The following is a 16,763-nucleotide window of genomic DNA, read 5'->3' as shown; positions in this document are numbered from 1 at the left end:
AGGTAAAAACCCAGCAGCCAAGAGAGCTCCAGGAGCAGGCACAGCCCCTGTTGCAGGTAGTGGAGCACTCTGTGACCTGGTCCTACACCCAGGCAGAGCTGATGGAGTTGGGGGTGCAATTCAGGCAGAAACCCACTGAGCCCCTGGTAGCCTGGTTGCTGCAGTTGTGGGGCATAGAGGGTGGATGGCATCATGCTCTCTGGAACAGAGATGGACCGTAAGGCTGTGAGGACTGCTGCCCGTCCTGCCCCCCTGACTAACAAGAGAAATGGGCCTGTAAAGGTTACCCAAACAGAGAGGTGGGTAGGATTTGATTGCGGCCAGGGCAGGTAGGGAGAAATTAGATGGCAAGCCTAATAAATAATAAAGTCTTGTTGGAGCTTTGGAGGCAGCTTGAGTCAGAACAGAGGTTCCAGCCACTGATAAAGTGGGGAAGTGGGTGGCTCCGGCATCTGCCAGGAAAATAGCTGGTATTCAGGTTGCACGGTTGCAAGATTACTTGTTGGAGGCAGCTGTAGAAGAGGAGGATCCCCAAGACCCATTATCCCAGTTTGAATAGTGGGAAGGCCGAGGAACCCATCCAACAAGGACGGGTGAGGGGCTGGAGAGCCTGTGTGAAATTCACAATCCTCTGGTCCACTTCTAATGTACAGCAGGTGGTGGCATTTGAAGGTAAAAGGTGCTTTTTTGCAGCAGCAGCAGCAACAGCTAAGAGAACTGTCAAGACGGCACTGGTCTTGAATGTGTTTGGGTTTTGGGTTTGGATGGGGCTTGCAGCAATGGACAGTGCATGTATGGAAAGGTGCCGAGATCCATTAATAAAGAGCCGGACTATATGGCTAGTTGCCTGTAATGGACCTTTACCTTGGTGATGTGCACAGACAGCTGGGCTGTCTATTGTGGACTGATCATTGCACACTGTAATGGACTCTTGGACATGCTGCTTGTGGACAGTACTATGAGAGACCTTGATTGGGAGAGGTGTGGCACTTGTGGAGGCCCTCCTGCACTGGGAAGCTACTCCCATCCAGTTGCAGAGATGCACCAAGAGCATTTTCTTCAATGGACTTAGCCCTGGATAATACAGGCCCTCCAATCTACCATGGGGTAGGGAGTTAGAGGTGGGCCTACAGTTGACACTCTGGGCAAAGTGCTCAGGGAGATATTGTAAAGGGCACCTTTGTAATTATTGTAATTACTGTTTAACTTTTGCTGTTGCTGTTGTCTCTGTTTGTTTCCTGTCATGTAGATTGTGAAGGGAGCAATGATAAAGGGGTGAAATGTTGGGAAAATGGCTGTGTTAGGCTTGCTTGCTGGTGTACCGGCTGCAAGCACTTTGCCTGATTAGTGCATGAGCACGCAGCAGAGTTATGTGTCCATGACCTATTTAAGGCTATGGGTGTTTGCACTCAGGGGGATTATGGATGGCAAATTGTGGATTGCCTGCCTGCCACTGTGAGGGGCCTTTTTATGCTGTTTCTTTGCCTGAGAAGAGGTTTTCCCCTGACTGTTTGCTAATCTGCCATTGTGAGAATCCATTAAACAGTGATGGCCTAATGCTTTCCGGCTTTGCAGTTTCTCTACAGTCTGCCTGAATCCAATGTGGACTTGCCTGGCCTTGGCCACTGGCATTACATATGCCTATTCAGATTATCTATTTCTTCCTGTGTGAGTTTTAGTAATTTGTGTTTTCCAAGGGATTGGTCCATGCATCTATTATTTTTTATTTTTGTGACAGAGACAAAGAGAGACAGATAGGGACAGACAGACAGGAAGGGAGACAGATGAGAAGCATCAATTCTTTGTTGTGGCATGTTAGTTGTTCATTGATTGCTTTCTCATATGTGCCTTGACTAGGGGGCTACAGCAGACCAAATGACCCCTTGCTCAAGCTAGCAACCTTGGGGTTTTGAACCTGGGTCCTCTGCGTCTCAGTCTGATGCTCTATCCACTGCACCACTGCCTGGTCAGGCCATGCATCTAAATTATAAAATTTGTAGGCATAAAATTATTCATAATATTCCTTCACTATCCTTTTAACATCCAGGGGACCAGTAGAGATGATCCCTTTTTCATTTCTCATATTAGTAATTTGTATCTTCTCCTTTTTTTCTAGGTTAGCCCAGCTAGACATTTTTCAATTTTATTATTATTTTCAAAATATCAGCTTTTGTTGATTTTCTCTACTGATTTCTGCTCTTTCCCTCTATGATGGTCTCCCAAGTACTACTTCCCTTTCTACTTCTGCTGTTCTCCACTCTACCTACCATTTACAGCTAATATCATTTTCATGTAGCTCCAAACAGGTTGTTTTTTACCTGCTTAGAACACTTCAGTGGCATATCTTCTGCCCTCAAGATGAAGCCTACATTTCTTACTATTTGCTCTGCAGCCCTGCATGATTCGGTCTGCCCATTCCTCCAGACTTTACTGTTTCACCTTCAAACCTCTAGGAACTTTGACAGCATAGGAAAGACAGGTATTAAGTCTCTACACAAATATGTATTTTAATTGTAGATAAGGAGAGATACTTAAATAAGCCAATAGAATGGAAATTCTTCAATTGATTCAGATTTTGAAAGACCATGAAGAAAAAAGTAAAGAAAGGGATGGTGGCCACAAAATATAAAATGGATTTTTAAAAATAGTGTTTAGAGTCTTAGAGATAATAAAGACAAGAAAAAAATTACAGGACAGGCATATTCAAATATATGGGGTTTTTGTGTGTGTGACAGAGAGACAGAGAGAGGGACAAATAGGGACAGATATACAGAAAGGGAGAGAGATGAGAAGCATCAATTCTTCACTGCAGCACCTTAGTTGTTCATTGACTGCTTTCTCATATGTGCCTTGACCCGGGGCTACAGCAGAGCAAGTGACTCCTTGCTCAAGCCAGAGATCTTGGGCTCAAGCCAGAGACCTTGGGCTCAAGCCAGGAACCTTGGGCTTCAAGCCAGAAACCTTTGGGCTCAAGCCAGTGACCCTGCACTCAAACTGGTAAGCCAGATGAGCCCGTGCTCAAGCCAGCAACCTCGGGGTTTTGAACCTGGGTCCTATGTGTCACAGTCTGACACTTTAATGGTTGGGGGGAAAAATCAGAAGAGTAATATTTCATGACATATTAAGATTATATGAAATTAAAATTTCAGTGTCCATAAATAAAGTTTTATTTGAATACAGCTATACTCATTTGTTTATATGTTGTCTATGGATGCTTTCATGTTACAGCAGCAGAGCTAAGAAGTTGGAACAGAGATAATAAGGCTCCTAAAACCCTAAAATATTAACCATTTGGCCTTTTACAGTAAAAAAATGGCCAACCCCTGATACAGATAATTTCTTCTGACTTATCTTCCAGTTCAGTAATTCTGTCTTCAGTTGTATCCAATCTGCTACTAAATTCTACTGAGTGTTTGATTCTGGTCACTGTATATGTTTCTTTTTAATTTTAGAAGTTTTTTGAACTTAGAAGGTCTTTGTTTTTCAAATCCAAATTTTACTTTTTATAGTTCCCTATTCCATGTATATAGTTTGATCTTGTCTTTATTTCCTTAACTACAGTATATATAATTGCTTTATAAACTGTGTCTGGTAATTCCAATTTCCAAAGTCTGTGTGAGTCCACCTCTGTGGTCTGCTGTCTTTCATGGTTCTCACTAATGGAGCCTTGTTTCCTTGTGTGCCTAGTTTTTTTTTTTTTTTACTGTGAGCTGCTCATTTTCTTGAAAAGTTATTTGTGAGGAATTTGTGTCTTGCTCCAGAAAGGGTTTACATTTGCTTTTGCCAGGATCTGGAGGCACTGCCAGTCTGGAGTAACTTAAGTGGAGTTGATTGATCCCCTGAGTGATGAAAACCCTGGCTGTGAATGTCAAAAGTGTTTCTGTTCTATTAACTTATTGCCTGGATCCACTCAGAGCTCTGGCAATCTTTCCTGCAGTATTGGTTTGGGTGTGCAGGCTTAGTTCTAGTTTATTTTTATGTTGAGTCCCTTAGACTTCCAATTTAATGTTGAAAGGATGGAAATCTGAAATATAATAGACCTTGAGGCTAGAATGAGAAGTTCTAACATTTCATCAGAGTTTCTAAAGAAGAGTAGAGAGTGGGGTAAGGGCAATATTTAAAGAGAAAAGGCTGAAAAATTTTCAGAACATATGAATTCTTATACTTAAGAAGCTAAATGAATTCAATAAAAATAAATGAAAACAGCCCTTGCCAGATAGCTCAGTTGGTTAGAGCTTCGTCCCTAAGTGCAGAGGTTGCTGGTTCAATCCCTGGTCAACGCACATACAGGAACAAATGTTCCTGTCTCTCTCCTATTCTCTCCCTTTCTCTCTCTAAAATCAATAAAAATAAACATTGTTAAAAAAACATTAAAAAAAATAAATGAAAACAAATTCTTACATTTATATACTTACTCATACCTTATAGAACACTTTCTTTTATTCTTCATAAAACCTTAGAAGTAGGTATTGTTATCAATATTTTTCATAAGGAAAAAATGGGATTCAGAAATCTAAAATGAATTACTTAAGGTCCTTTCACTTTACACATCAGGGGAAGAACTCAATCCAGTTCTTCTTATCCAAGTCCAGCTCCTTTCCTATACTTAGAAATAGAGCACAACACAGCAGAGAAAGACTTTATAAGGGGAGCTCTGAACGTTGCTAAGGAACTACCCCTCAAAAACAGAATCCTTAACTGAAAACTTCTCCCTGGACGCACATAAAAACCTTTCCCACATATCTGTGCTTTCTTCTACAGACAGCACTAGATTAGAAAAGCCTTTGTAATAAGAAAGTAAAGTTCTATCTTGTACATTAAATTATGCATTAAAGCAAACGAGGCCAAGCCAGTTCCTGGGCTAAAGACCAAGGTAACTCAAAGACCAGCCTGACACATAACAGAAAGGTACATAACAGCCTACTTTGCACCATCCAACTGTCAAGAGAACAGGGCAGGAATGTCCTCCTAATTCCCCTCCTTATACTCTTGAAGACAGTTTAAATACTGTAGTTAACATATCCTACATAACATGTCTTTTGTTCATCAACGTGATTTGGCTTGGTAATTACTACATCTTCCATTCTGGTGGCATTTAACTTCCTCATAGCTTATCCTTGATTTGTTTTTTGCCCAGAGCACTAAATTAAGAATTTGCTAAAAGTAAAGCCTATAGTCTTCTAGCATAATCAAGCTCCCTCACCCAAGGATGTTAACATGTAGCTCATATCTACTAGCTTGATATGAAGAGCAGACCATTCTTCCCTCATGGCTATCTCCACGATATACAAAAGCAGGAACAACTCCTAAACTCACAGTACAAGGCACCAGAGCCAAGAAGCTGATGCCAGGAAAAGGATCTAGATGCCAGACAGCTCAGTGGGAAAGCCAGAGTCCCAGATTTGATGTCATGTATATATATAATGCAGCCATCACTATCAGAAGCAGCTGTGGTCAAGGCCTCACGCAGGAGAGGAAAAGGAGACACAATCTGGTCTTTCATATCTCTCGTATAGCACAGGGGCGTAGGCATACACAGCTGACTAACAATAGAAAAAAGCCACAGCCAGTTCTGCAACCATTTACCACATATCAACCATGTGAGAGGTCCTGTGCAGAGTGGAGAGAGCCTGACCGCAAGGTTTCCTGATCTAGTCACCCAGCTATATCACCCATCCATCCATCCTTGCCGCAAAGTGTTCAGTGTTTACGGAGCACGTAGCAAACATATGCCAGTACAGTCTAGGTGCTAGGGAGACCAACAAGGCAAGAACAGGCAAGGATTCTGGAAGGATTAGATACCATTTACTTGAAAGCTACTATGAATTAATCGTTTCAATTAAATCCTTATAACAACACTGTGAGGTAGGTATATTACTATCCTCTTCTTACATAGGAAACAAACTCAAAGTAGTTAGTAGCTTGTCCAAAAATCACAAGTATATAAATGGCAATCTAGGATTTGGATGAAGCTTTGCCTGGCTCTGAGCCTGTGCTCATAATAAATTAATAATCATGACACAGTTAATTATACAGGAGGTGGCAAAAGTAGGTTTACAGTTGTGAGTGTGTGAAACAATTTACTCTTGTATTATTATTATTGTATTTATTTTGCATAGGAACAACTGTAAACTTACTTTGCCTCTCCATGCAGTATATTGAGATAACTGGTGACAGAGGTAGAAAATTCACAGGAAGCATCAAAGAAGAAATAATTTTATGTGAAAAGGACGTGGTCTTTGAGTTTTCCTGGCAGACAGGCAAGGAAAGAAAATTTCAGGCACCCATAACAAACATATGCAAAGGTATTGAAAAAGGAGGGTTTACCTGTGGGCAAATGAATGACAGGAGGAAGACAGGCCTGATCACAGAAGGCTTGCATGCCAGGCTGCAGAGCATCTCTGAGAGGCCGCTGCCTCCTGCTGGAACTCAACCATCCTCCACTCTGGAGCAGAAGCCTTTCCAGGGGCCTCCTTGTACCACAAATTCCTAGCAGGCTCCCTCTCTAATGAGCTGCCTGTGCTGCCAGCCAAATCTAAGGCCCTACGTGTGCACCTGCAACCCCATCCTCTCCAGGCCCCTGTGGATGGTAACACACTCCAAGATTCTGTTGACGGACTGAAGACAGAGGCCCCAGGGAGTCCGCCAGCAAGCACAGGACTGATAAGAGGTGACCCTTCAGAGTTAGAAGCCAGCTCTCACAGACCTCCCCACCACAGACAGAGTCAAGGCATTTCTCATTCTACTCACAGTTTAGAGTCCAGCTTCAGGACGAAGCCCAACTGATCATACTCTGAAAAAGAACAGAAAGCAGAAAAGGTCACTGAAGGCAAGTTCCTGCTGACACCACCAGATTGCATTCCCCAGACCTAGACCATGGGGAAAGGCAATTGTTTCAAAAAGCAGATCCAAATACAGTGGTACCTTGAGATACAAACTTAATTCATTCTGTAACCAAGCTCCTAAGTCAGTCAACTCTTATATCAAACTGCCGATACTGGACCCGTGTGCCAACAAGCCAACTAGCGGCAGCTTCCCAAATCATGACTTGTATCTCGGAATTTCGCTCGAATCTCAAACAAAAATACGGACCGAGTTGCAGCTTGTATCTTAAAAATTTGTATATTGGTCTGTTCGTATCTCAAGGCACTCCTGTCAATAAGCTACAACTAAATTTAAGTCACACAACTCTTACTGAACACCTGCTTTGTGGAGGACCAGGTTCAGGCACCTATTTCCCAGGCCGTCTAGGCCACTCAGTCCTGTGCTGGTTTACGATTGCCTTCCTGTTTAAATATGGTGCTTGAAATTAAAACTTAATAAACCCAAAACTGGACGCCTGGAAAACTAAGAGGGTCAAAAGTAAGCTCTGATTCCTGGAAGCTCGAAGCACAGTGTTTGCTCCATCAGCCACACTAACTATGGGGTGAAGCTGCGGCAGCCACGGGGCTCAGACCCATGGCAAGCATCCTGGTCATGACAGTCACAAAGAGTGGATAGATCTGATTACATAAGGAAGGGGAAATTTAAAATGAAATCTAAAAATGAATTGATAATGTATTTGCAACAAATGTAAATCATTAATATTTTAAGTTCTTTATATCTTGTTTGTTCTAAAATGAAGTTGAAGCAGTTAAAAAACAAGTACAAGATTTTAAAAAGAAGAAATCTGGGCCAAAAGTAAATAAGTGTAGGAAAAATAATAAAATGCAGACAGGATAAGAATTTCTCAAGTGGATGTCCTCAGGACCTCTGTGTTTGCTGGCAGAGGATTAAAGATCTATTTCCAAGATTTCTCACAGCTAAAACTAATGCAAAGCACTGATATAAATGGCTTACAATGTCCATAAATAAACCAGGAGAATCACAGCTATTTCTGATACTACGACTTGAGGAAAGTTTCCTCTGTCCTCAAAAATACTTGTAGAAGGAAAGTGACAGGAAGTGTCACAGGATTGTTTCTTATAACTTTATTCAAAAATTGCCGTGTGTGTGTTGTGTGTGTGTGTGTGTGTGTAGAATGCGTGTGTGTGTGTGTGTGTGTGTGTGTGTGTAGAATGCCTTCACCACGATAAGGTAGTCTACGAATATAGTTCTAAACTGGCCTGGCTTAATCTGAGGATAAAACAGAACACTAAGACCAAACAACTAAATGGAAAAGGCTAGGCAGCAAGGCTTTTGAGGAACCCAGCCTTCAGGAAGCAATGAATGACCAAGAGAGGGAAGTTACACATACTGACAAGTACCTCACAGGAGTCATTCTGCAAGCCCAATTAAGGCCAGACTGTGTGCTTTCCTAAGCAGCTAAGCTGCAGTGAGAAAATAATTCCTCTTCTTAAAATCGGAGATACAAACTAGGACCCAAAAATTCAACAGAAGGCTTGCCTCTCAAGAGAACACGCTTGGGCAAGTGACAGCCTTTCCTCAAAATAATTCTGATTTTGTCCTAACTCAGATAAATGAATGAGAGGTTTTGCTTAATAACATCAGGAACTTATTAAAACCAATAAGAAAAACAAACAAAAAAAGGTTTTAATTTTTTTTTTTGAGAGAATGATTTCTTGTTATAATAAACCAGGAATACAAGATTTCACCAGAACTGGAACTGACAGAATATGGTTGAATTTACAAACCTTCACGGGAAATAAGAGGGTCAAACAAAGCCAATGTATGGAAAAGCCCAAGATTGCTGTGGGATAAATGTAAGAATTACATTCAGCATGGGAGGGCCCTAGGAGGTCTCTGCCATATTTCTCCCATCCTTTCTGAAGCATCTGCTTAACCAAATGGTTTTCCCTCTGTATTGCAGGTGTGAGCCAACCCAAAAGCACCCCTTTGGATGCAATGCAAAGCTATGAGGAGAGTTCATAAACCTTATTCCAGGGTAAAAAACATGCACGCACCCAAACCAGCTAATATTATGTGGTGTCAATGCACATGGTAGCAACTTTAATCAAATCAGGAATGCTACCATATGCAACCTGTTAAGAGGCACTGTAGCTAGGTCAATGTTCCTAATTTACTAAAATATCAATGTGGCAGAATGAATCTTTGGACTCCAGGTTTTCTAAGCACTTCTAAGAGGCTATTAAAGTGATATAGAACAGAACTGTATTTCAGAAAGCTAGGCAAGAAGTTAGGTTTCAAAGTTTAACACTCTTTCAACAATCCTATTGTATCATTTCATGAAAAAGAAAATTTCATTAACTTGCCAAACAGCTGTCACCTTTCCCCCAGGCAGTAATAACTGTGGGGCAACTATCCTGCTATTGCTCCTCAGACCGAAGCTACAAGCCCTTGGAGTTAGGATGAATTCCCACTTTGGCTGATTCCTTCTAGAAATGCCGGAGAATGTTTTTGCCCAGTTGTAAACTCAAATGTCCGGGGTCAAAGAAGAACATAAGATAAATCAGGGAAGAGGGAGAATGTAATACCCTACCACAGCAGCTCACATGATTTATTTTGGTTGCATTAAAAAAAAATTATTGAAATATCTTTTTTTAACTACACATTTCCTGTAATCATAATTATATTGGTGGTTTATTTTCCAAAGGCATCTTCTGTTCTATACACACACATTACTTGCATATTAAATATGTAAGGACACTTTGCATTTCTAAAGAAATGATGTCCCTTCCATGGCTCTCTTGAACTGTGTTCTCTTTTGTTAAGAGATGTGAGTACCAGAAATATTTCACTTTATTCTTTGTTTTAAGATAAGGTAACTGTCTGGCTCAGTGATGATAAATGTCGACTGACACGGCTCCAGGGCATGGAGCCAAGAGGGAACATATCCATCTGGAGACTGCACGCCCTGTGGAAGGGGCAGCCTCCACCAGCTCCAGCTAACAGCGAGCACTGCCAGGAAGCGATGCGGGCCAGCATGGCCACATCTGATTTTTTCAAAGCCAAGAATCAGGATCTTTTAAGGTAAAAATCTCTCAGTTTGTAAATATTGGCAATTGATGCAAGGAAAATTTAAAGAGCATGAGGCTCAAACATAATATATCTGTGGGCAGCTGGTGGGCTAACAATTAGAAGACTCTGTCCTAGGCCAGCAGCTCATGAGGGCTGGAAGTGTTTCTCTTTTGTGACTGCACACAGTAGATGGTCAATAAATACTTGTTGGTTGTTATCAGGATGATCTGGTTACAATGTTCAGAAAACCAAATCAAATCAGTCTATCCAAATGCTAAAAAGAAAGTTTCAACCAAGCCTGTTGGATAAGTTCCACACACTAAAGTGAGTTGATATACCAAGATGCAGATTTTCAAAGGAAATAGCTGGACACTTGTTATATAATTCTAAAGGCACTCGCTACAATATTAAAGTGGCTGGAGGTGAAAGATTGAGAGAGAGGATTTGAAGAATTTCTTTGGAGAGAGCAGTATTATGAATTCCATCTACCTTAAGGGGGGGAATGTGTAGTTACACACTCATCTCTTATTCAAGCCTGGTGAGGGAAACAACATAACCAGTAAAGAATGGAGACACAGTGGACTGCCAGGTGCCTGAATTCTACCTGACAAGTGTAAAGGATATGAAACAAGCTGGTTGCAGAGGAGTGAGCTATATTTAAACTGCCCAGCACTCCCAGAATTTGTTGCAGAAAAAGATGCATGAATGAGCTAGCTTGGGGTTGTTTTAGGTCCTTTGCAAAAGATTTGCCCAGCGGGTTGACAGGTTTTCATGATAGTAGCAGGGGTAGACTCTGGGTGTCCCAGGAGCTGCAGGAGTGAGTGACAAGGCTTTGGTGAGTGCATTACCTACCAGGGGAACCACAGAGAGGTCCGAGTTGGAGGGAGTCTCCAAAATGCCTACAAGAGCACCCCACAAGAGTGCCAGTTCAGAGAGTGCCAACTCTACCTTATGTCTTTTCTGCTCAGTCTCTCTTCCTTCCCCCCCAATTCCAAAGAGGTCAGAAACAGCAGCCAGTAACTGGGGCAGGAGTGGAAGGAGGAAGACAAGCAGGGTATATCCCCTTCCCTGGATCAGGCACTCACCGGTACCAAGCCTACTGCTTAGAGGAGGTGAAGTCACTGTACCTTTGAATGAATTGAAAAGTATGACTATTACATAAGGCTGGATATACTCTAATTTTGGAATTGGTGACTCAATGTGACCATGGGATTTAAAAAATTTTTTTGATGCTCAAAGGCATCAAAAATTCTTTGGACTTTCCACAATAAAACATTTTAAGGGGACAGAGGGAGACAAAATGTCTGTGCCTATTTCCCAATGTTTCCATGTTCAATATAGTGGTTGCACTAACTTAGGCAAATAAGTCAATTTAATGGTTCACATAATCAAAGTATAGGAAGGGCCGGGGTACAAAGGGCGTCAGGATGACTGCAAGAAGGGATGCCATCAGGCCTCTCTCCATCAGCTTTACTCTCCCCCAACTAGCTTCATTCCTAAGTCAGGAAACATGGAGCCAGCAACTTTCAGGTGTACGTCTTCAACTTTGCCTGAGAAGGAAATGAGACTTCGATCTCCCAGTTCCTAATGGCAAAACTCCCCTGGAAGGGGTAGGAGTGATCTATCTTACATTAGCTCCTCACACCTGAGCATCACAGTGATCAAGGAAATGGAGTTTATAAAAAAATTATGACTCCTACATGACACACATGATCTGGAGCATTTACCAGAAGATGGACTGTGCTGCCCTGAGCGAAAGGCCTCTCAGGAACAGTAGGAAGTCTTGAAAACTTTGAGCTTGCTAAACCGCCCAGGAATAATAGATATAAATAACCACTGTTAAATTGGTCCACAGACCTCGTTTTTTCTCTCATCCTCATTCCACTGTGGAGGTTTCTTCCCTGACCAATCTCCGTTTCAAATCTTTCTCATAATGCCTTCTGATCCCCTGTTCCAACACCTGGCTTACCTCCATCTCCTGGCAGACCTGAAGCCTGGCTCTGCCCTGCAAGCTCTCGCTTTTCCTGCAGCTCTCCAGGGAAGGCTACTTTTTCTTTCAACTGCCAAGTACCTGTGGGTAGTGAGCAGGGAGTGCTTATGATGTACAGTGGTGCTGTTTTCATTATTTTTCTTGTGTTTGGGGTTCACTGAGTTTTTTGGATCTGTGGGTTTACAGTTTTAACTAAATTTGAATTTTGGGGGCCATTATTTCTTCAAAAATCTTTCTGCCTTGACCTTTCTTTTGGGGGCTCCTATTACATGTGTATTACACTCACCAATGCTCTGATCATTTTTTTCAGGTACCTGTCCAACCTAATTTCATTTTGGATACTTTCTATTGATATATCATCCAGTTCACCACTCTTTTCTTCTGCAGTGTCTATTGTAATTTGCTGTTTATCCATTCAGTATATTTTTTTATCTCACATATATTTTCATCTCTAGGATTCTTTTTTATATCTAACATCTTTCCTTAACAGTCTCATACTTTCTTCTATCTTCTTAAAGATATGAAATATGATTTAATGTCTTTGTCTACTAATCTTATCATCTATCTCTAGACTTGTTTCTACTGACTGGCTTTTCTCATTATGAGTTGTATTTTCATGATTTTCTGAATTGCCTGGTTATTTATTTATTTATTTATTTATTTTGAGAGAGAAAGAGAAGGGAGAAAGGGAGAAAGAGAAGCATCAACTTCTTGCTCCACTTAGCTGTGCATTAATTGCTTCTCATACTTGCCTTGACCAGGTATCAAACTGGCAACCTCAGGGTCAAACCAGCAACCCTGGGCTCAAGCTGGTGACCTTATGATTGAGCTGGCAACTCCGGGCTCAAACCAGTAACCTTGGGATCAAGCCAGCAATCCCAGGCTCAGGCTGGTGAACTTGGGGTCAAGCGGGCAACCTTGGATTTAGCTAGCAACCCCAGGGCTCAAGCCAGCAATCTCAGGTTTTGAACTGGCAACCTCAGCATTCCAGGTAGACACTCTATCCACTGCACCAACACTGGTCAGGCTACCTGGTTTTCCTTGATTAGATGCTAGCCACTGAATTTCACCTTGTTGCATGCAGGATATTTATGCATTCCTTAAGTATTTATGAGGTGCAATTAAATTACTTGGAAACAGTTTTATCCGTTCAAGGCTTACTTTAAGTTTTGTGCGGTTGGGGTTAGAGGCAAAAGCGGACTGCAGTCTAGTGCTAATTTTTCACCATTACTAATTTTGCCCACTACTAAGGCAATACCCTTCTGAGTATGCTATGTGATGTCCCATGCATTATGACGTTTTCCCACTACTCCCAGCCCTGTGTGAACTCTTGTGAGGATTATTCTGCTCTTTCTCTGGCTTCTAGTAGTTTCCTCACACAGATACACCGATCAGTTGAGTACAAAGGGACCTTCAACCTATCTCCAGAGCTCTCTCTGTGTGCAGCTCTCTCCTCTCTGGCACTCTGCTTGTGAATTCCAGCTGCTTTTATCTCCTTAAGTTTTCAACTTTTGTCTCCTTTTAAGACTCTTGGGTTCTGTCTCGGCTCTCCTTCCCTGTGACGTAGTCTAGAAACCGTCCAGGACGTTAGTTTGGGTAATTACAGGGCTGACCTCATTTGTTTCCTTTCTTTCAGAGATCAGTGTCCTGTGCCACCTGTTGTTCAATGTCTGAAAAAAACTTTTTTTCTTATATTTTGTCTGTTTTTAGTTGTTTCTCCTTCTTTCTTCACTTTTTTCCTTATCTAATCTAGACTTTACCTTACTCAAATATTCAGTTTAGCTTGATGCAATTATCTTTCCACTGCACCCAAACACACGTCTCATTCCTGCCCAACTGTCTCCTGAGCTCCAGACTTGTATATCCAGCTGTCTCCTGGACACTGCCATGTTATAGACATCTAAAACTCAGGCTGTCCCACACAGAATTCATTTTCACCACCTTCATACATGGGGAACCTGGTTCTCCTCCAGTATTCCCTACCTTATAAATGGTACCGCTATGCACGCAGCTGTCCAAGCTTGAAACCTGAGGAAATTCCTAGATTCCTGCGTCTTTCTTAATTACCATGTCTTTTTAATTTCATCTTCTCAATGGATCTCAAGTCCACTTATTACCTTCTTCCATTTCTCCTAGCCTTCACCTCCCACCTGGATCACTGGAATAGCCTCCTACCATATCTTCCTGCCTCCTGTCTTGTCTCCATAAGAGATTCTTCATGATGTAATCAGAGCTATTTTTCTACAGGATAAAGATGGTTATGTCATAACTCTGCTTAAAGCCTTTGAATGGCCTGTTATTCTCAGAATAAATCCCAGTCTTTTGGTTTACAAGGTCCTTCATGATATGGCCTACAGCAACCATTCCAAGTTTACTTTTTGAGCTCCTGCATTGCACCCTGCCCCTGCCATACTCTATGCTCCACGCAGACTGAACTATTTTCTTCTCCTCCAAAGTATCTTCACCACCTCCAGGCCTTTGTACATGATTTTCCCTTCACTTAAAACATTATTCCCAACCCCTTTTCACATTGGTTAATTCCTATACATTGCTCCTAAACGACCTACAGTTACTTTAACACTCAAAATGCTGCAAATAAGACTTATCCTCCTGCTGCCCCCAGTCTTGTTTTTTGTTTTATTTTGTTTGCTTGGTAATAGTATTACCATTCAGCTCCCCAAGAAAGAAGTTTTTGATGTACCCTATCTCTCTCATTTCTAAATACAGATCCTCCTACCTATAGCATAGTCACTGCTTCTGCTGGAGTCTTCACTGTCACTCAGATAATGCAACCTCTTACTCTACCTGTACCAGCCTCACCTTCTGCCACTTATCTCTAGGCGGTCATTATGCCTGACAGCTATTGCAGACAGCAGTTCTGCCATCTTTAAAGCCCTCACTTTGCTGACTTGGTAAACACCCACTCATCCTCAAGATATAGCTGTCACCAAAGCTCAATCTAATAGGTAGTTTTGTAGTGCCACAAGGACCTTCATGATTTGGACTTTGCCTACCTTTCGATCTCTATTTGACATTACTGCCTCTCCTGTGCTCTCTGTATGGGCCATTCTGGCTTTCTTTCAGTTCCTTGAATAAGCCATGAGCTCTCTCAACATAGGACTTTTTCTTAGAAATAAATGTTTTTTCTGACTGAAATGTGTCCTCATCTCTTTATTTAGTTGACTCCTGCTCACCCTTTAGACCCTAGTTAAAAACATAATGCATTTGAAGAGCATTCTTTGACCCTCCTGTCTAGATTGTGCCCTCTCTTACATGTTCTTTTAACACAGTGTATTTTCTTGTACTCATAGCCTTTAAATTCCAGTTTGGAATTATACATTTATAAGACTATTTGACTAACATTTCTCCTCCATAGGATGAGAAGTTCTACCAAGGCATCATCAGAAACACCGTGCTTGCCACGTTAAAGAATGGTGAATGAACACTTTCTCTGACCTGAACTGTTAGCCTAAGTGCCCCTCATCTGTGCTCATCACCAAACCTACAGAACTTAATGCATTTCTGCCATTAGTGGCTCATGAGTCTGTAGTGTACATCTATTGCTTTTGTCCTCTTTATAGAAATAAGCCCCTTAAATTTCTTTTAGAGAACTACCCTTCTATAATTGCTGGTAAGTGGTGAGATTGTCCAGGGTTTTGCCTGTTGTCCAAAACATGGACTCTTTTTTTCTTAAGCTGAGTGACACCAGGGAGAAAAACAGTGTGCTGAAGAGATGGCCCATTTGCTGTCATGTCATCTAGATTCCTGGCACTATCCTTCAGGTCCTTTCTGAAGGTCAGCTGATAGGCTTTTAATGTGATTCTGTGGGTACCCATGTCCTTCCAGTAAATGCCTTTTTCTTTTGAGTTAGCCAGGGTCAGTTTCTGTTGCTTACAATTAAACAATCCTAACTATGCATGCTGTTTCTCTAGCACCTAATTAGGGTTTGGCATAGAGTTGGTGTTCCATAAATGTGCTGAATAAATAAAAGAATAAACAGAGTAAACAAATGACCAAGGGAGAATAATAAGTAGCCTTAAGTCCTGGATTTAGTCTTCTGCCATCCCTTCTGTGGGAGCGGGGGTAACGTTAGCAGTGACACCAACGGCGGCAGCAGTAGCGGTCTCCCCAGCCCAGTCACTAGCCGGCCACCTTGTATGCCTGTGCTTCCCTTGCTCTGCCTGTTCTTGCCTTCCAGCCTGTCCAGCTGATTACATCACAGTCACCTGCCTACGGAGAGCCTGACCTGGCTCTTCTTAGGCATTCTTCCCCCATTTCAGTTTCTGGCTTTTATTTTGGGGCTCACTTCTGATGACTCCAAATTTTCCAATGTAATTTCCTCCTGTCATTTATAAAAGCGTAAAATTTAACTTTCTCCACTAAGACTTCCTGAGTAACCAGAGACTGCCCCATCTTCACCCTAGTCTGGGACTTTACCTCATAAGTACCCTACTCTCGTATCCATGAGCTGTTACTGAAAATGCCATATGGGCATAAGCCATTACTGATTGTTTAATCTGTGCAGTTCCTCTCAGAGTCCCCAACTAGCAAGAAAGTTTAAGTGTAATCTTCAGGAAATGCAAACTAGAATAGGAAGTGGTCAGGATGTCATGGATAGAATGCTCTGCGAGTCCATGTGTAGTGCTTCTTACTGCTGGGTTTGGGCAAGGCTGAAGCTCCCACAGCCTCTCACCGTACACAGTGTTTTCTTAAAGGTGTATGTGAATTCAGCTTATATAGTGGAAATGCTATTTTGACTATACCAACTTTCAGGTACGCTTCACCTCTGGCAAAGCTGGCAGTCAAACCCAGGTCTCCGTGGCAGTCCACTGATCCCAAACATGTAATAAGAGAT

The 16,763-nt window shown here is 41.9% G+C and overlaps 1 protein-coding gene across 6 annotated transcripts in view; it reads right to left on the bottom strand.

Moving 5' to 3' along the window:
- ST3GAL3 (ST3 beta-galactoside alpha-2,3-sialyltransferase 3) overlaps nucleotides 1-16,763 on the bottom strand; it is a 212,589-nt gene that overhangs the window by 102,392 nt on the left and 93,434 nt on the right. For 4 of the 6 annotated variants that reach the window (XM_066376095.1, XM_066376097.1, XM_066376096.1 and 1 more), the window contains one exon: nucleotides 6,751-6,793. In XM_066376095.1, the coding sequence (XP_066232192.1) occupies nucleotides 6,751-6,793 (43 nt within the window). Of the gene's footprint in view, nucleotides 1-6,750; nucleotides 6,794-11,887; nucleotides 11,990-16,763 lie in introns of all 6 variants that reach the window. The other 2 variants (XM_066376093.1, XM_066376094.1) reach the window with 1 other exon arrangement.

Source organism: Saccopteryx leptura, chromosome 3 (genome assembly GCF_036850995.1).
Source record: "Saccopteryx leptura isolate mSacLep1 chromosome 3, mSacLep1_pri_phased_curated, whole genome shotgun sequence".
Taxonomy (NCBI): domain Eukaryota; kingdom Metazoa; phylum Chordata; class Mammalia; order Chiroptera; family Emballonuridae; genus Saccopteryx; species Saccopteryx leptura.
The sequence above is the reverse complement of the archived record's forward strand: the minus strand, read 5'-3'. Positions and strand labels throughout refer to the sequence as shown.